Source organism: Coturnix japonica, chromosome 22 (genome assembly GCF_001577835.2).
Source record: "Coturnix japonica isolate 7356 chromosome 22, Coturnix japonica 2.1, whole genome shotgun sequence".
NCBI classification, from domain to species: Eukaryota; Metazoa; Chordata; class Aves; order Galliformes; family Phasianidae; genus Coturnix; species Coturnix japonica.
This window is the reverse complement of record NC_029537.1, coordinates 869,152-887,047: the sequence shown is the minus strand read 5'-3', so window position 1 is coordinate 887,047 and position 17,896 is coordinate 869,152. Positions and strand designations below refer to the sequence as shown.

At 58.9% G+C, this 17,896-nt stretch overlaps 4 protein-coding genes and 1 long non-coding RNA gene across 7 annotated transcripts; 2 read left to right on the top strand and 3 right to left on the bottom strand.

The window, feature by feature from the left end:
- Positions 1 to 743: 743 nt before the first annotated feature.
- LOC107323601 (histone H2A.V) lies at positions 744 to 3,369 on the bottom strand. The gene is made up of 4 exons (XM_015882863.2): positions 3,237 to 3,369; positions 2,331 to 2,408; positions 1,963 to 2,076; positions 744 to 895 (listed from the first exon to the last, which is right to left on the bottom strand). The coding sequence occupies exons 1-4, from the start codon at positions 3,237 to 3,239 to the stop codon at positions 749 to 751; spliced, it is 342 nt and encodes a 113-aa protein (XP_015738349.1). The 5' UTR covers positions 3,240 to 3,369; the 3' UTR covers positions 744 to 748.
- A 94-nt stretch (positions 3,370 to 3,463) lies between these two features.
- LOC116654327 lies at positions 3,464 to 6,052 on the top strand. Its single transcript, XR_004309496.1, has 3 exons — positions 3,464 to 3,727; positions 3,924 to 4,012; positions 5,364 to 6,052. It is a non-coding gene; the product is annotated as an uncharacterized LOC116654327 (long non-coding RNA).
- Positions 6,053 to 6,573: 521 nt separating this feature from the next.
- On the bottom strand, positions 6,574 to 10,226 carry PURB (purine rich element binding protein B). The gene has a single exon (XM_015882941.2). The coding sequence runs from the start codon at positions 10,224 to 10,226 to the stop codon at positions 9,180 to 9,182; it is 1,047 nt and encodes a 348-aa protein (XP_015738427.1). The 3' UTR covers positions 6,574 to 9,179.
- A 946-nt stretch (positions 10,227 to 11,172) lies between these two features.
- LOC107323646 (cytochrome c oxidase subunit 5B, mitochondrial) lies at positions 11,173 to 12,482 on the bottom strand. Its single transcript, XM_015882943.2, has 4 exons — positions 12,361 to 12,482; positions 12,214 to 12,287; positions 11,512 to 11,611; positions 11,173 to 11,426 (listed from the first exon to the last, which is right to left on the bottom strand). The coding sequence occupies exons 1-4, from the start codon at positions 12,452 to 12,454 to the stop codon at positions 11,314 to 11,316; spliced, it is 381 nt and encodes a 126-aa protein (XP_015738429.1). The 5' UTR covers positions 12,455 to 12,482; the 3' UTR covers positions 11,173 to 11,313.
- On the top strand, positions 12,450 to 17,840 carry LOC107323645 (calsenilin-like). Of its 3 annotated transcripts, none has more exons than XR_004309494.1 (8): positions 12,450 to 12,702; positions 13,889 to 13,979; positions 15,345 to 15,469; positions 15,554 to 15,621; positions 15,729 to 15,799; positions 16,071 to 16,178; positions 16,279 to 16,383; positions 17,257 to 17,325. XR_004309494.1 is itself a non-coding variant. In XM_032448865.1 (8 exons), the coding sequence occupies exons 1-8, from the start codon at positions 13,883 to 13,885 to the stop codon at positions 17,505 to 17,507; spliced, it is 687 nt and encodes a 228-aa protein (XP_032304756.1). In that variant the 5' UTR covers positions 13,677 to 13,882; the 3' UTR covers positions 17,508 to 17,840. The 3 variants fall into 3 exon arrangements, 1 of the variants encoding a protein (XP_032304756.1); XM_032448865.1 differs by lacking the exon at positions 12,450 to 12,702 and adding an exon at positions 17,460 to 17,840 and having other exon boundaries at positions 13,677 to 13,979; positions 15,345 to 15,497; positions 15,580 to 15,621; positions 17,257 to 17,319; XR_004309495.1 differs by lacking the exon at positions 12,450 to 12,702 and adding an exon at positions 17,460 to 17,488 and having other exon boundaries at positions 13,679 to 13,979; positions 17,257 to 17,319.
- Positions 17,841 to 17,896: the final 56 nt, after the last annotated feature.

Below are 17,896 nucleotides of genomic sequence, written 5' to 3'. Positions count from 1 at the left end.
GGGGGCTCTATGGGGGGCTATGGGGACACAGCGGGGGGCTATGGGGACCCCCTATGGGTGCCAATGGGTGACCCCATGGGTGCAACTGGGGGCCATTAGGGTATCCTATGGGTGCCATTGGGTGACCCTTGATGACCCTACAGGTGCCACTGGGTGCCCCATGGGTGCCAGTAGTGCCATTGGGTGCCAGTGGGGACCCTATAGGTGCCAGTAGTGCCATTGGGTGCCTATGGGGACCCTATAGGTGCCATAGTGCCATTGGGTGCCAATGGGGACCCTATAGGTGCCATAGTGCCATTGGGTGCCAATGGGGACCCTATAGGTGCCAGTAGTGCCATTGGGTGCCAATGGGGACCTCCTATGGGTGCCATTAGGTGTTAATGGATACCCTATGGGTGTCATTGGGTGTCCCTGGGTGACCCTATGGGTGTCATTAGTGCCACTGGGTGACCCTCAATGACCCTACAGCTGCCACTGGGTGCCCCTATGGGTGCCATTGGGTGACCCCATGGGTGCTACAGCATGCCCTTATGGGTGTCATAAGTGCCATTAGGTGCTAATGGATGACCCTATGGGTGCCATTGGGTTGCCATTTGGTGACCCCATGGGTGCCACTAGTGACATTGGGTGCCAATGGGTGACCCCATGGGTGTCATTAGTGCTACCAAGTACCACTGGGTGACCCCATGGGTGCCCCTATGCATGCCATTGGGTTGCCATATGGGTGCCTATGGGTGCCTATGGGTGCCTATGGGTGCCACCTACCTCCCCCCGCTATGGTGGCCTTGATGAGGGAATCCAGCTCCTCGTCTCCGCGGATGGCCAGCTGCAAATGGCGCGGGGTGATGCGCTTCACTTTGAGATCCTTGGAGGCGTTACCTGCCAACTCCAGGACCTGCAGAGCAATGGGGCACAGCACGGGGTAAAGCTGAGCTGCTGCCCCATAGCACTGCCCCATAGCACTGCCCCATAGCACTGCCCCATAGCACAGCCCCATAGCACCATTCTGTAGTCACCCCATAGCGTCACCCCATAGCATCACCCCATAACATCACCCCATAGCATCACCCCATAGCATCATCCCACGTCACCCCATAGCACTGCCCCATAGTCACCACTTAGTGCTACCCCATAGCACTGCCCTGTGCCATCACCCCATAATGTCACTCCATAGCACAGCCCTGTATCAATACCCCATAGCATAACCCCACAGTGTTATCTTAGGGTGTCACCCCATAGCATCACCTCATAATGTCACCCCAAAACTGTGCCCCATAGTGTCTTTTGAGGGTGCCACCCCACACTGCTGTCCCATAGGGTCAGACCAAAACACTGCCCCAAAGCGTCACCCCATAGCAGAACACCAAAGTGCTGCCCCACAGCATCATCCCATAGCAGAACCCCAAAGCACTGCCCATAGCACCATCCTATAGTGGAATCCTAAAGCACTGCCCTATAGCACCATCCTATAACAGAACCCCAAAGCACTGCCCTATAGCACCATCCTATAGCAGAACCCCAAAGCACTGCCCATAGCACCATCCTATAGTGGAATCCTAAAGCACTGCCCCACAGCGCCATCCTATAGCAGCACCCCATAGCACTGCCCCATAGCTGTGCCCCATAGCACTGCCCCATAGCTCTGCCCCATAGCACTGCCCCATAGCTCTGCCCCATAGCACCACCCTATAGCACAACCCCAAAGCACTGCCCTATAGCTGTGCCCCACAGCACCATCCTATAGCATAACCCTAAAGCACTGCCTTATAGCTGCATCCCACAGCACCATCCTATAACAGAACCCCAACGTGCTGCCCCATAGCACAGCCCCACAGAACCCAGGCTCACAGCATTGCATCACCTCAGAGCCCCCCAGCTGTGCATGCAGCAGCCCAGCCACCCCACGCAGCCCCCCCTCACACAGCAGGGCATTGCCCCCCCATGACCACACAGACCCCGTACCTCAGCAGTGAGGTACTCGAGGATGGCAGCGCTGTACACGGCGGCCGTGGCCCCGACCCGCCCATGGCTGGTGGTTCGCGTCTTCAGGTGCCGATGGATGCGGCCCACGGGGAACTGCAACGGAGAGGCAGGTGAGCGGGCGGGCAGCGGCTCACGGCCTCACTCGGAGCATCCAGCCCTGCCCTGCCCTGCAGGCATGGCCAGAGGGCGAGCGGCGACCGAAGGACAACGCACAGCAGCAGGACAACGCACAGCAGCGACTTCACCTTGGAGTGGGGGAAAAAGGCGTCGCGGGGCAGTGTCAGCAGCGGGAGCCTCACTTACAGCAATTAGCGTGGGACAGATGGGGAGCGCTGCGGCCTCGTTACCTGCAATCCGGCTCTCTGAGAGCGAGACACCGCCTTCGCCTTGGCCTTCCCGCTGTCCTTGCCGGCCTTCCCACCTGCCTGAGGGAGGGACAGAGATGTGAGCACAGCCACAGAGCAACGGGATGGGCTGAGCCTGCAGCAAGGAGCTGATCGGGGCTGACACACACTGCGCCCTCCAGGTACAAGTATAACAGAACCCCATAGCGCTGCCCCATAGCACTGCCCCATAGCATAGCCCCATAGCCCTGCCCCATAGCGCTGCCCCATAGCACCATCCCATAGCAGAACCCTAAAGTGCTGACCCACAGCACCATCATATAGTGGAACCCCAAAGTGCTGCCCCATAGCACCATCCTATAGCAGAACCGCAAAGCACTGCCCCATAGCATCACCCCATAGCAGAACCCCAAAATGCTGCCCTATAGCACCATCCCATAACAGAACCCCAAAGTGCTGACCCATAGCATCACCCCATAGCATCACCCCACAGCATCACCCCATAGCATCACCCCACAGCAGAACTCTAAAGTGCTGACCCACAGCACCAGCCCATAACAGAACCCCAAAGCACTGCCCCATAGCACCATCATACAGCAGAACCCCAGAGCAATGACCCATAGCACCATCCCATAGCAGCACCCCATAGCACTGCCCCATAGCAGCACCCCATAGCGGACCCCCATAGCGCCGCCCCATAGCTGTGCCCGTTCCCCATTAATGACGTTTCCCGTCTCTGTCCCTCAGTCCTCCCCTCCCACAGCTCGGGCCCTGCGTCCTCCAGCCCCCAACCCGCCCCTATACCCGCCCTATACCCTATACCCTATACCCTATACCCTATATCCTATACCCTATATCCTATACCCTATACCCTATACCCTATACCCTATACCCGTTCCCGTTGCTCACCATGGCGCCTGCTCCGCTCCCCGATCCGCCGCTCCAACCGCCCGAGGAGCCGCCAGACAATACCCGAGGGGAGCCCGGCCTGCCGCGGCGACCCCGAACCAATCGGAACGCCCCGTACTGATTTGAACGCCTCGCTTCCACCAATCGCCGCGCGGCTTGTTGCTCGTTCCGCCGGCCCCGCCCCGCGGCCCGTTTAACGGCTGTTTTTTACCTTTGCACACGGCACGCAGAGGCTGAAGGCTGGGGGCGTGGCCGGCGGATCTTGCAGAGTGACGTGCGGCTAAACCAATAGAAAGAGCGGATCGCGCTGCGAGAGGCGGGGCAGAGAAGATAGACAGGCGATTAAACCAATAGGAGGAGGAATAGCTTTCCCGCCCATTCTCTCGCCCCGCCCAGCGTGTTGTTTGTTTGTGAGGAGGCTGAGGGGGGGCGGCAGTTACGTGCGTCCCCTCAGCGCTGAGCGCGCCGCCTCCGTGAGGAGGGGCCGTGAGGTAAAGGGAAGGGCGGATCGACGCGAGGTGATAGGCGACACAGCGCTGCATCCATGGGGATAAATGGGGGGGGGGTAGAGCCATCCCTGTGGGGGGGTCAGTGAATAGGAGGTAGCGGTGAGGAGAGGCCACACAGCCCGGGTGTGGGGTGAGGGGGCAGCCCGGCCCGCTGCACACAGCTCCGTTCCTCCCTCAGGGCTCGCAGCCAGAAGCAGCCGGCGGCAATGGGACATTCCGTGTATGAACGAGCTGCGGAACCACGGCTGCCCCAGGGACGTGGATGAGGTACGGAGCGATGAGGAGGAGGATGAGGAGGAGCCTCCCTCCAGCACTGAGCCCCTGTGCCCAGCAGGGGGCTGCAGCCCTCAGCTGCCCTTCAGGACGGTGAATGAGGTACAGAGAGCTGCCAACGAGCCTCCCAGTGCCACAGCCCCCCCAGCACCGAGCCCCTGAGCTGCTGCCCCACACCTGCTGCCCCACACCTGCTGCCTGCTCACAGCCCCCCCAGCTGCCCCACAGGATGGTGGCTGAGGAGGAGCCCCCACAGCCCCCCCCTGCACTGAGCCCCTCAACGTGTTGTGAGGGGGAGGCTGCAGCCCCACACCTGCCCCCCAGCACGCAGCTGCCCCACAGGACATAGATGAAGTACAAAGCACTGAGAAGAGGGGAAGCCCCCTCTGTGCCCCCCAGCATTGAGTCTGATTACAAAGGGGGGCTGCGGCCCCACACCTGCCCCCCAGCCCACAGCTGCTGCCTGCAGCTCCATGGGGCAGGGCTGCGGTATGCAGCACTGAGGAGGGGACCCCCCCCATTGCCTCAGCCCCCCATTGCCGCAGCCCCCCACCTGCTGCCTGCTTACAGCCCCCAGCTGCCCCATAGGACGGTGGGTGCCTCATTCCCCCCCAGCACCGAGCCCTGAGCCGCAGCCCCCCAGCAGCCCCCCAGCCCGCAGCTGCCGCCTGCCTATAACCCCGCAGCTGTCCTGTCCGCACGGCTCCGCACAGCCCGCAGCGCAGCAGCTGCAGCCTTGGGGGGGGGTTGTAGGGCGGTGCGGGTGGGTGCGGGGCTCCGGCCGCGGGGTCACTCGAGGTCTCGTAGCCCCGGGGCTCCGTGCGGCGGGGCGGGCCGGCAGCTCGCAGTGCGCAGGCGCCAGCCGCTCGTGTCCTCAGATGAGCCCGCGTGCCCGCGGGGAGCCGCAGACTGAATGCGGCCGAGCTGCTGCGCATGCGTCACCGAGAGCGCGCACGTGCCCCGCAGCCCCTCGCGTCTCCTCTTCCTCCCCCTCCCCCCACCAACCCTCAATCCGATCCTTCCCTCTTCCCGGCCCAGCTGTCCCCGCTCTGGGGGCCCACGATGGCCCACGATGGCCTATGACAACCCATGAAGGCATGACCCCACTGCTCATCACCCACATGCCACAGCAAGCCCTTGAACCCCTTGATGCAACACAACCAACCCCCCCATAAACCAACCCCCATAAAAGAGCGAGTCGAGGCAATGGTCTGGGTTTGGTTTTTTTTTGTTTTGTTTTGTTTTTTTTTCTCTCTTTTTTTTTTCATTCATTTTTCTTTTTTTTTTCCCGCATATTTTTTTTTTATTATTTCTTTGTTACAAACATACAATTCTTTAAATATAGACTGTAAAACTCCATTTTGCAAAAATCTGCTACGGTAAGGAGTGCTCGCTAGCATGAGGAGTTCGTCACGTCGGGCGTTCATCTTTTGCTAGTGGTAAATCCAGGACCCGCCTTCGGCCAACGCCGCCGGCCGCTCCCCAAGCCGCCCTGCCGGCCGCATAGGAAGGGAATGAGAATCGGCCCCGCCGCCGTGGGAGTGGGGACGGGACGGGACCCCCCCGGGCAGCCCCGCGTAAAGTGCATGGTTTGCTTTTATTTTTTTTTCTCTTTCTTTCATTAAAAAAATAAGAGGAATAAAACTTTTTCTTCTTTCGGCAAAGGTACTCTCGGGGGGTGGGGGGGGTGGGGAGGGGGGGGGATTTCAACGACGTTTTGGTCTCTCGGCAAATATTGCAGGAGCCAGGACCAGCTCCCGGTTCCTCCTCCGCCATCTTGTTGGCCTTGTGCTGCCTCCAGGAGCCGCCCATGGCCTCCAACAGCCGCTGCTGAGCTCCGAGCTTCCCCCTGTGCTGCAGGACGGGGTGAGCGCCTTCCTACACAGCGGGCCTGGAATGTGCCACGCAGAGCCAACAGCACCACACCCAGCAACAGCCACAGCCCTGGGACAGAGGAGAGAGGGACGGAAGAAGGAAGAGAAGGGAGGAAGGAAGAGGAAGGAAAGAGGAAGGAAAGAGGAAGGAAAGAGGAAGGAAAGAGGAAGGAAAGAGGAAGGAAAGAGGAAGGAAAGAGGAAGGAGGAAAGAGGAAGGAGGAAAGAGGAAGGAGGAAAGAGGAAGGAGGAAAGAGGAAGGAGGAAAGAGGAAGGAGGAAAAAGGAGGAAAGAGGAAGGAGGAAAGTGGAAGGAGGAAAGTGGAAGGAGGAAAGTGGAAGGAAGAAAGTGGAAGGAAGAAAGTGGAAGGAAGAAAGTGGAAGGAAGAAAGTGGAAGGAAGAAAGTGGAAGGAAGAAAGTGGAAGGAAGGAAGTGGAAGGAAGGAAGTGGAAGGAAGGAAGTGGAAGGAAGGAAGTGGAAGGAAGGAAGGAAGAAGAGGGCCTGGCAATACACACACACACATCCCAAAGCCGGAGTTGAGCTGCTCTTCCATTGACGATCTTCTCACCTTCCTCCTGGCCCTGTGGCAAATATCTGCTGAGAGGCGGCCGCCCCACGTACCATCAGCACGCCAGCACTGGCTTCACCGTTCTTTTTCTTTTTTTTTCATCTTTTTAATTCATTTTTTTCTTTTTTTCCCCCATCTTCTACTCTTTGAAGAACCCTCGAGGGTTTTTCTTTGTCACCGACGATAGAAGCTGCCCCTCACTGCAGAGCAGAGCGCCTGGAACCAATGGGTCGCCCTCCGCTGGCACCGGCGCCGATGGAGCACTCAATGTGAGGGGATCACTGCAGCCAACTCCTGAGCCCATCACCCCGGGGCGGCCGGAAGCACACAGGGATAACGCAGCGATTCCGTTTTCTCTTGGGAAGCAGCAGGGAAATGGAAGCAGTTTTGACTTTGACGGAGCCGTGGGGTTGGTTGGATTGTGGGGGTGATCCATGCGGGCGGCCGGCCCGGACGTCTCTATTTACACGGAGGTCTGGGGCGCTATACAAGATTTACATTCCCGTTTGTACAGCAGATGCTTTGATAGAGTCGCGCTCTCAAACCGTCCCTTCTGGGGTGACAGAAATCTGGAAGCTCCACAAACCCGGCGTTCCCCTTCCGGATTAAAAGCCTTTAGCCCGTCTCCTACAGAAATCCAAGCCATGGAAATGAAACCAAAAACAAAACAAAAAACCAACCAAGCAAAACGACCACCTCATATATATATACACACACACACGCGCTGGGCTGTGTGTATACAGACACAGAAGGAACCGCCGCCACGCCAGGCCCCGGCTCTGCCCACCCCCAGGAAGAGAGGAGGCTCCCAGCACCACAGACCCCCACCACAACCCCCAGCCTCCCTTATGGGAGCAGCCAGGCCTGGTTCAGCCCCTCCACGTGGCCGCAGTGTTTGTCCTCTTTGCTGCTGTGATTTCTTGCCCCCGACGCGCTCTGCTCTCGTCAAGGTCCGCTGGAGGTTCCTGTACATACATACATACATCGCGGGGATCCCGTGTATGATGGATGTGCTGAGTGTTGTTTGGGGGGGGTTATTATTGGCCTATGTGATGTTTGTTGCCTCTTTCCTTCTCCACGTGGCAGAGTAAGAAAGGAGAGTTCAGCCAGGGGGGGGGAAAAAAAAACAACCCAAAAAAATCAAACAAGGAGAGGAAAAAAAAAAAAAAACCAACCCGAAAAAGAATATATATATTTATATATATATATATATAACCCTCTTCCAAAAGGAGGGGGAGCGCCCGCCCCAGCGGCTGAACAACAGGAAGGTCCATCAGCACCGAAGCGAAGGGACGCGGCGCCGCTGGGCGCGGATCCACACGGCGATACAGCAGGACGTCAACCAGCTGCCATTACAGTACGGGTACAGTACGGGTACGGCACCACAACACCGCCACGTGGGCTGCTCCATGGAGGGGAGATCGGCTGCTCCACGGAGGAATTGGAAACAGAGTCCTTTGGAGACGGAGGAGAGTTAAAAACAGGCAAAACGGAAGAGAGTCCTGGTTAAAAATTCCCTTTGACGGGACGGCCCCGCTGGGCCCAGCCAACAATAAATAGGGAGCAGACGGAGCGGGGCGGCCGGGAACAGGGATGGAAACAATAAATTAAGAAGGCAGCTGAAATGAGAAGGTGGGTCAGCGTGATGGGACACGGAACCGGAGGGTGATGGTGGAACCGGAGGATGATGATGGAACCAGAGGGATGATGATGGAACTGGAGGATGATGATGATGGTGATGATGATGATGATGGTCCTGGGAGGTGACACGTGGTTCCAGCTTTGGAATGGACGGTGGGAGCTCCCGCTCAGTTCATTGATGGGCTCCAAAAACACCGCGGTGCAGGGCAGGACTGAGCCACTGCTCCGGGAATGGGGCGAAAAAAGACAATTTGAGAGTGAAAATCCATTTAATAAGAGAGGAGGAGCCCTGCGATGGATGGAGCCCAACAGCGCTGGGGTCAAAAAGGAGACAAAAATGAAGAGGGGAAAAGGGGAGATAAAAACCGAATGTAACCACGACCAAACCCACCATAAAGGGGGACAACACGGCGGGACCCACAGGGATGGAGGGAACATGGATGGAGAATGTGAAGGAGGAAGGGGAGGAAGAGCAGCGGGATTTCCTGCACCTGAGCTCGTGTGCTTTGTGCTGCACTGAGCAGCTCAGCTCCGCTCTGAGCCCCCAGGGATGGAAACGGGGGGGGGAGGAAAAAAAACACCCCAAAAAAAAGGAAAAAGGAGGAAAAAAAAACCAACAAGACCTGAAGCCAAAGGAGAAGCTGCCTGTCTGTCTGTCTGCCTGCACTGCCGGCTCCACGCTGCGGGGCTGGGTCAGGAGCGTGGAGCTACGCATCCATTCAAACGGAGCCGGGGGGTCAAATCTCGCCGGGGGATCAGAAGAGACAATGGCCGTTGGTCCGGAGGTGCTGGACCCCCCGTGGGGCGGAGCGGGGCTGGGGGCTGCTGGTGGGGCTGTGCCGACACAGCGCAGAGCAGGACGGGGCCACGAAGGAGCCGAGTCCGAGTGTGTTACCGGGCTGGGGGCTGCTGTGTTGGGCCGGGCGCTCCTGTGTGAGCTGAGCTGAGCTGCGGGGCCCTTGTCCCGGTGTTGAGGAGGGGAAGGAGGGTCCGGCATCGGGGGGGTCGGGCCGGCGGGCGCTGCCGGGTGGAGGTGGCGGTGCTGGTGGTGGGGGGGGGTCGGATTTAGGGTTGGGGGCTCAGTCGTCGTCCACGTCGTCGCCGTCCGAGTCGTCTCCGGCGCCGCTGCCGCTGCCCGGCCCGGTGGGCCCCGCACGCCGGTCGTACAGCTTGTCCCGCTGGCTCTCCTGGATGTCGCGCATCTCGTCGGCGTAACGGCAGAAGGCGCCGCCGAACTTGGCCCAGGCTTTGTACGGGACGGTGATGGCGTTGCGGTAGGACGGCTTCACCTCGCTGACCCGCAGGAACACGCCGTACTTGTTGGAGCCCACGTCGAAGAAGAAGCGCTTGTTGTCCACAGTCAAGGAGGTGCCCTCGGGCAGCTCCCCGTAGAGCCCCCCCCCGCCCGGGCCGCCGCCGCCGGGGCCGCCCAGCTCGTCCTCGTCCCCGCCGTAGTCGTCGATGAGCTTGGCCAGCGCGTCGCGGAACTCGATCAGGCCTTGCGCCGGCAGCGCGATGGTCTGCCCGCTCTGCAGCCCGGGGGGGCCGCCGGGAAACCCCCCGGGGCCGCCGGGGCCGCGGTTGACGGTCTGGCGGATGCGCAGGAAGCGGCCGCGCTGGTTCTCCTTGAGGTCCAGGTAATACTTGCGGTTCTCCCGCACCAGGAACTCGCTCTTCAGAGCCCGGCGCGGCCCCGAGCCGCCCTCGTCTCCTCCCGGCCCCGCGGCCTGCGCCAGCTGCTCGGGGCTGGACGGGCCCAGCTGCGCGTAGTGCTCGATGAAGTCGCCCAGGTAGTCGCGGAACTCCACGGCCACGGACATGGACAGCGTCAGGCGGCTCTTGGAGCCCCCGGCGCCCACCTCTGCGATCTTCAGGAAGCGGCCCCGGGAGCTCTGCTTCACGTCCAGATAAAATCGCTTTTTCTGGATGTCCACCCGCTTGGAGGCCAGCTCCTGCGTCTCCTGCTCGGGTCCGGCCCCGGCTCCGGTTCCTCCGCCGCCTCCTCCTCCTCCTCCTCCTCCGCCGCCCCGCGGTGCCGCGAATCCTCCTCCTCCTCCTCCTCCTCCTCCCCCCCCGCTGCCGCTCCCGCTCCCTCCGCGCTCGCTGCCGCTGTCCCCGTCCGCCATCTTGTCCGCCCGCCCGCCCCGCTCCGGCCCTTCCGCGCGCGCCGCCCCGCTTCCGGCGCGCGGCCCCGCGCCCCGCCCCGCCCCAATGCGACAACGGGTGACGTCACCGCCGCACTCCGCGCCGCCGCGGGGTCACGTGGTCGAGGACAGGCTCCGCCCACCGCGTCCCCGCGCGCCCCCCGACAGGCCACGCCCCCTCCCACAGGCCACGCCCCCTCGGGAGGCGCCGCCGCCTCGTAGCGCCCCGCCCCCGCTGTCAATCACGCCCGTCCGCCTCTCCCATTGGCTCAGCGCTGCGGCCGCTGGGCTCGTGACGTCAACGGTGGGCTCGTGACGTCAACGGTGGTTTTGACGTCATCAGTCCCTACGGCTCCATGCTGCGGGATGGGGCGGCTGAGGCCAGCCCCATAGACAGGGATACAGTGGGTCCCACCTGGGTGCCAGCTCTACACAGCACACAGCCGTGGGATGGGGGCTGCCCTGTGGGTACAGCAATGGGGGGCACCCGGGGGGGCTCAGAAAGGGGGGGATGGGTCCCAACACACAGCGCCCACCAAGGGAGGGGCCACAACGCAGCCCCTGTCTGTGCCCAGCCACAGCTATGGGGACAGTGAGAAGGATGGGGGGGATGGGGACCCCAATGGAACCCCATTGTGTGTCTGTGGGGCGGGATGGGGACCCCAATACAACCCCATTGTGTGTCTGTGGGGTGGGATGGGGACCCCAATACAACCCCATTGTGTGTCTGTGGGGCAGGATGGGCACCCAACACAACCCCATCATGTGCCTGATCATCCTGCCCACCCCCATGGGGCGTTCCTTAACAGCCCCAACCCACAGGGAGCCCCCATGGGGAGGGGTTACCCCCCATCACCCCACACTCAGCCTCCCCCGATCCCCCCCCACCCCATTGCCGCCCCCCAACACACACACACAGCACGCAGTGTTTCCACACTCAATTCTTTTTCTCTATAAGTTGGGGGGGGACACAGCAGAACGAGCTGCAGTGGCTCAGCTTCCAAACACCAGACGGCTGCTGGGGGGGGTCTCACAGCCCAGGACCCCACTGGGGGGGCTCCCTGTGGGCTCAGTGTGGCAGCTCGTGGGGGATGAGTTTGTAGTGGGAGCCGCAGGACGGGCAGCGCTGCGCCTCCCCCTTGTGCAGCCAGAACCAGATGACGCAGCTGTTGTCCTCTTCACCTGAGGAGAGAGAACAGGGGGTGGGAGGGAGATAAAGTGGGGGGGGGAGATAAGGGGCCATATGGGGCCACATGGGGCCACTCACAGACGCAGCCCACGATGCGTTTATTGGTGATGGACGGCACAAGGTTGGGATCCTCCTTGGTGCCCGCGTAGCGCTTCGGCCGGAACATGCTCCAGGGGTCCTGGGGAGGGAGGGGTCAGAGGGAGGCCCACCCCAACAACGGCAGCCACATCCCATCCCATCCCCATCCCAACTCATCCCATAATACCCTCCATCCATCCCATAATACCCCCCATCCATCCCATAATATCCTCCCATCCATCCCATCCACCCCATAACATCCAATCCCATCCATCCCATAATATCCCATCCCATCCCATCCTATCCATCCCATCCCATCCCCATCCATCCCATAATATCCCATCCCATCCCATCCCATCCCATCCCATAATATCCCATCCCATCCCATAATATCCCATCCCATCCCATCCATCCCATCCCATAGTATCCCATAGTATCCCATAGTATCCCATAGTATCCCATTGTATCCCATAGTATCCCATAGTATCCCATTGTATCCCATAGTATCCCATCCCATATATCCCATCCATCCCATATACCCCATCCATCCATCCCATAATATCCCATCTATCCCATAATATCCCATCCCATACATCCCATCCCCATCTCCATCCCATCCCATATACCCCATATACCCCATATACCCCATATACCCCATATACCCCATATACCCCATATACCCCATATACCCCATACACTCACCAGTCCTTTATTCATCGCCTCCATCACTTTCCGCTCCAGTCCCGTCGCCTGCTCCTCATCCGTGGCCAGGTCACCTGCGGGGCAGACGCTCAGTGCCTCCATCCATCCATCCCATCCCATCCCATCCCCATCCCGTCCCGTCCTTACCGGGCGCTGCATAGTGCCGGCTGATCACGCTCCTCCCGGTGGCGGCGGGCAGAAGCCGCAGCGCCGCGCCCACCCGCAGTAACCTTGACGCCATGGCGGCACTCAGCACTTCCGGAGATGGAGGAGGAAGCGGAAGTTGCGAGCCGGAAGCGGAAGTTTAAAACCGGAAGGGCGGGGCCTCAAAGGGCGGGTTGGGGGGGGATGCGGCCCTTAGCAACGGGGGGATGGAGATACGGCCATAGCAACGGGGCCTGCACCAGCGGCCACGCCGGGCCCATAAGGCGGCGGTGCCAAACCCCGCTGATCCGAGCCGCATTAATGCGGCCCTTCGTTAATATTGCAGTACAGATCGATGGCTGCGGGGGGAGGGGGGTTAATTAATATGGGGGGGTTAATTAACTGCAGGGGGGGGATTAATGGACATAGGGTGAAATGGAGATTGATTTGGGGTGTGATGAGTGGGGATAGGGGGGAAAATGGGGGAAATAGGGGGAAAATGGGGGAAATGGAGCAGAAAATGGTAGAAAAATGGAGGAAAAGGGGCAGAAATGGTAGAAAAATGGAGGAAATAAAAGGAAATGGGGGAAAAGGGGCAAAATTGGGGGAAAATAGGGGGAAATGGGGGGAAATGGGGGAAAAGGGGCAGAAAATGGGGAAATATTGGATATAAGTGGGAAATATGGGGGTAAATGGAAAATACTGGGATATAAATGGGAAATATTGAATGTAAATGGGAAACATTGGGGTATAACTGAGATATCTTGGGGTATAGGTGAGAAATATGGGATATATATGGGATATAATGGGGTATAATGGGATATACTGGGATATAATGGGATATATGGGATATAATGGGATATAATGGGATATAATGGGATATAATGGGGTATAATGGGATATACTGGGATATAATGGGATATACTGGGGTATAAGTGGGAAATACGGGATATAAATGGGAAATATTGAATGTAAATGGGAAATGCTGGGTTATAAGTGGGAAATATTGGGATATAAATAGGAAATATTGGGATATAAATAGGAAATATTGGGGTATGAGAGGGAAATATTGGATGTAAATGGGAAATATTGGGATATAAGTGGGAAATATGGGGATATAAGTGAGAAAATGCTGAAGAAGAAGAAGAAATATGGGGGAAGGAGAGAGAATATGGAGGAAAAAGAGAAAATGAAGAGGAAAGAATAGGAAGTATTGGAAAAGAAGGGAAAATATGGGGGAAGAAGAGAAACTATTGGAGGGGAAGAGAAAGTTTGGAGAGGAAAAGAGGCAATTTAGGGGAAAAAGAGGAAAATATTGGGGAAGAAAAGGGAAAATATGGGAGGAGGAGAGGAAAATATGGGAGAAATAAAGGGGATGTGGAGGAGAAGAGAGGGAAGATGGAGGCAGCAATGTGGGCGCGTGCCAAGGGAGGAGGGCAGGGGGTGGTAAAGGGGGGGGGGCAGGGGCGGCCCCATATCCCCAATCAGCTGGAGCTGCCCCCGCTGCCCCCCGCCCGCCGCGGGCATGCAGGGCATGGAGCTGTGCGCCGTGGCCGTCGTCATCCTCCTCTTCATCGCCGTCCTGAAGCAGTTTGGCATCCTGGAGCCCATCTCTGTGGAAGGTAACCCCAGCTAAACACCCCCCCCCATCACCCTCAACCTGCCCTATGATGGCATGGGGGTCTTTTGATGGGGTGCCCACCCCATATTGCTGTATTGGGTGTGTGGATTTGGGGGCTCTGTGGTGGAATGCAGAGGTTTTGGGGTGTCCCTTTGTGCCGTGTCATGGCCCTGCTCTCCCACCCCACTGTGGGTTGTTGGGGGGCTCTGAGCCCATTTCCACCCCTGAGATGGCACAAAGAGGACCCCAAACCCACTGGGACCCCCTGAGACCCCCCCCATGGTGGGACCTCCACACCCAAAAGCCGCACATTGGGGGGGGGGTCGACAGCATTTCTCCCCCCTCCCCATTCCCATCCCATTCCCATCCCATCTTCCCCCATCCCAAAGTTCCTGCTCAGCGCTGAGCTGCTCCGCGGGGGCTTCACGGGGCTGCAAACATTAATGGCCATCATTTATTAATTACCTTCCGGCAGCGCTGATGGCCGGGGTGGGGGCGGCCGGAGGATGCGATGAGGGTGGGGATCCAGGCAGGGGCTGCTGGGGATGCTCTAAAACCTTCCAGAACACATTAGGATCTGCTGGGATGAATGGAGGTTCTTAGGGACGCTTTGGGATGATCTGAGACTCATTAGGATCCTCCACGACCGTCTGGGATGCGCCGGGATGATCTGAGATGCTCCTGGGGATGATCTGAGATGCTGCAGGTTGCTTGGGGTCTATATGGGATGCTCTGGGATGGTCCGGGTTCTGCAGATGCTTGAGGTCAATATGGGATGCTCTGGGATGCTCCAGGATGCTCTGGGATGCTTGGGGTCAATATGGGATGCTCTGAGATGCTGCAGGACTATGGGGGATGCTCTAAGATGCTCCAGGATGCTCAGGGTTACATGGAGATGCCCTGGGATGCTCTGGGATGCTTTGGGGTGCTCCAGGTTGCTGCAGTGTGGTTGGGGATGCTCTGAGATGCTCCAGGATGGTGCAGGATGCTCAGGGATGCTGTACGATGCTCCAGGGTGCTCCGGGATGCTGCAGTGTGGCTGGGGATGCTCAGTGCTGCTTTGGGATGCCAAGGGAAGCTCCAGAGTGTTTCCTGGTGCCTGGAGATGCCCAGGTTTGCTTTGGGGTGGCGTTGCTGGAGCAGACACAGCCCAGCAGCTCCCAGGACCCCCCCCAGGTGCAGACGGAGCCGTTTCCTCCCTCCCTCGGGTCACAAAACAGGCAGCTCCCATCGCCGGGTTCAGGGGATTCCTGTTGTGTTTCCAAGCACTGCTGGATCCTGGATAAGGCTCCATGATGCTCCTGGAGGTCCCGACCCCCCCAGCTGACACCCCTTTACCCCCCTTTCCTTTCCTCCCCCCCCACAGACAGCTGTGACGGCGACGTGGAGCTGTCGGCTGCGCGGCACCAACCCGAGGGGCTGGAAGAGCTGCAGGCACACACCAAGTTCACCAAGAAGGAGCTGCAGTCCCTCTATCGTGGCTTCAAGAACGTGAGTTCGCCCCGCGCCCCCTTTTTGGGTCTCCCCCACTCTGGGGCTCCCATGGCCATCACTCTGTGTCCCCCCCCCCCCCAGGACTGTCCAGTGGCCACGTGGATGAGAGACCTTCACACTCATCTACGCTCAGTTCTTCCCGCAGGGAGGTGAGCTGGGGGTAACATCAGCCCCATAAAAACCATCACCCACCCAACCCCCCCATAAACCCACCAACCCCACGGGGTGCTCCCTAACCCCCCCCGTCTCCCCCCAGATTCCAGTGCCTACGCTCACTTCTTGTTCAACGCCTTCGATGCGGATGGCAATGGGGCGCTGTGCTTTGAGGTGAGCAATGCTGGGGGGGGTCACCCCAAACCCACCCCAAATCCCAGCAGTTTGAACACAGCCCAAGTGCTGCTGCAGGTCCAGGGCTGCGGGACGCTGCGGCACGGCCGGGCAACGCGTCCCGGGCCATTAAAAATAGATGGGAGCCAGAATAGAAACAGATAGATCGATAGGAGAAGTGCCCGTGGTCAATAAGCCACAATGCAGTGCTCTGTGGGGTCCCTATAAAGCGGGGGCTGCTCACCATCACCCTCCTGTCCCCTCCCCAAAGGACTTTGTCACCGGGCTGTCCGTCCTGCTGCGGGGCACGGCGCAGGAGAAGCTGAACTGGGCTTTCAACCTGTACGACATCAATAAGGACGGCTGCATCACCAAGGAGGTGCCATGGGGCATAGAAAGGGAGGGGGCACCCATGGGTTAGGATTAGGGGTGGGTTGTGGGGGGGGGTTTCTTGTTAACCCAGCTCTGTGTGCCCCCAGGAGATGCTGGAGATCATGAAATCCATCTATGATATGATGGGACGCTGCACGATGCCTGCGCCGCGGGACAGCGCGCCTGCAGAGCACGTGGAGCAGTTCTTCATGGTGGGAAACCAGAACAGCGGGGGGGGAATGGGATGGGGATGGGATGGAGATGGGATGGGGATGGGGATGAGGATGGAGATGGAGTTGGAGGTGGGGATGGGGATGGGGATGGGATGGAGATGAAGGTGGAGATGGGGTGGGAATGGGGATGAAGGTGGGGATGGGGCTGGGGTTTGAGGTGGGGATGGGGATGAGGATGGAGATGGGGATGGAGATGGGGTGGGAATGGGGATGGGGTGGGATGGAGATGAGGATGTGGAAGGAGATAGGGATGGATATGGGGATGAGAATGGGGATAGAGATGAGGATGGAGATGGGGATGGGATGGAGATGGAGATGAAGATGGAGATGGAGGTGGGGATGAGGATGGGGATGGGGATGGAGATGTGGATGGAGATGGGGATGAGGATGGGGATGGAGATGGGGTGGGATGGAGATGGAGATGTGGAAGGAGATAGGGATGGATATGGGGATGAGAATGGGGATAGAGATGGGGATGCAGATGGGGATGAGGATGGAGATGCAGAAGGAGATGGGGATGGGATGGAGATGGGGATGGGATAGCGATGGGGATGTGGAAGGAGATAGGGATGGAGATGGGGATGAGAATGGGGATAGAGATGAGGATGGAGATGGGGATGGGATGGAGATGGGGATGGGGATGGAGATGGAGATGGGGGTGAGAATGGGGATGGGGATGGAGATGGGGATGGAGGTGATGATGGGGATGGAGATGATGATGGGGATGGAGATGAGGATGGAGATGGGATGAAGACGGAGGTGGGGATGAGGATGGAGATGAAGATAGGGATGTAGATAGAAATGGGGATAGAGATGGGGATGGAGCCGTCCCCATGATCTCTCCCCTTACAGAAGATGGACAGGAACGGGGACGGCGTGGTGACCTACGAGGAGTTCCTGGAGTCATGTCAGCAGGTGACACCGCCATCAATGGGTTCAGGCTCATCCCCATCCCCCCCCATAATCCTTGTCCCCAAGGAGACACCGATATGAGGCCGGGGACCCCCCTGGTGCTGCCCCCTGCCCCTATAGTGACGTGTGTCCCCCCCCGGCAGGATGCGGCCATCATGAGCTCCATGCAGATCTTTGAGAACACCATTTAGAGCAGGAACCCTTCAAATGAGCAGGAAAAAAACGAGAAATAAGGAGAAAAAACACAAGAAATGAGGAGAAACCCTTCAGAACAAGGAGCAAACCTTCCTACCGAGGAGACCCCATTGAGAATAAAGCTCCCATCGCCAGGTTGCACAGCCGACCCCCCCCCAAAGCGCTTCATTTTGGGGCAGATCTCCCCAAAAATGGGGTCTGTGCCATGATGGATATTATGGGATGGATGGGGGGGGTGTTAAGGGGACCCCCCCGTTCCATCAGCTTTAAGAACTGAATGGCTGTTTGGGTTTATTGCCCTCATTAAAGCACTCGGTGATGCTGTGGGATCCCGGCGCTCGGAACCGAGGCCTTTTGGGCCGGGGGGGCGGAACCGGGCGGTGAA

Bases quoted from the DNA above. Each gene is read 5' to 3' on its own strand.
- LOC107323601 (XM_015882863.2), bottom strand. The intron at 2,077-2,330 runs GTAACGAGGCCG...TCTCCGTTGCAG, and splicing joins CTCAGAGAGCCGGATTGCAG to TTCCCCGTGGGCCGCATCCA. The intron at 896-1,962 runs GTACGGGGTCTG...ATTGCTCTGCAG, and splicing joins TCGAGTACCTCACTGCTGAG to GTCCTGGAGTTGGCAGGTAA.
- PURB (XM_015882941.2), bottom strand. From the start codon at position 10,226: ATGGCGGACGGGGACAGCGGCAGCGAGCGCGGAGGGAGCGGGAGCGGC.
- LOC107323646 (XM_015882943.2), bottom strand. From the start codon at position 12,454: ATGGCGTCAAGGTTACTGCGGGTGGGCGCGGCGCTGCGGCTTCTGCCC. The intron at 12,288-12,360 runs GTAAGGACGGGA...TCTGCCCCGCAG, and splicing joins CCGGCACTATGCAGCGCCCG to GTGACCTGGCCACGGATGAG. The intron at 11,427-11,511 runs GTGAGTGGCCCC...CTCTCTCCTCAG, and splicing joins ACGCATCGTGGGCTGCGTCT to GTGAAGAGGACAACAGCTGC.
- LOC107323645 (XM_032448865.1), top strand. From the start codon at position 13,883: ATGCAGGGCATGGAGCTGTGCGCCGTGGCCGTCGTCATCCTCCTCTTC. The intron at 15,498-15,579 runs GTCTCCCCCACT...CACGTGGATGAG, and splicing joins GCCCCGCGCCCCCTTTTTGG to AGACCTTCACACTCATCTAC. The intron at 16,179-16,278 runs GTGCCATGGGGC...GTGTGCCCCCAG, and splicing joins ACGGCTGCATCACCAAGGAG to GAGATGCTGGAGATCATGAA.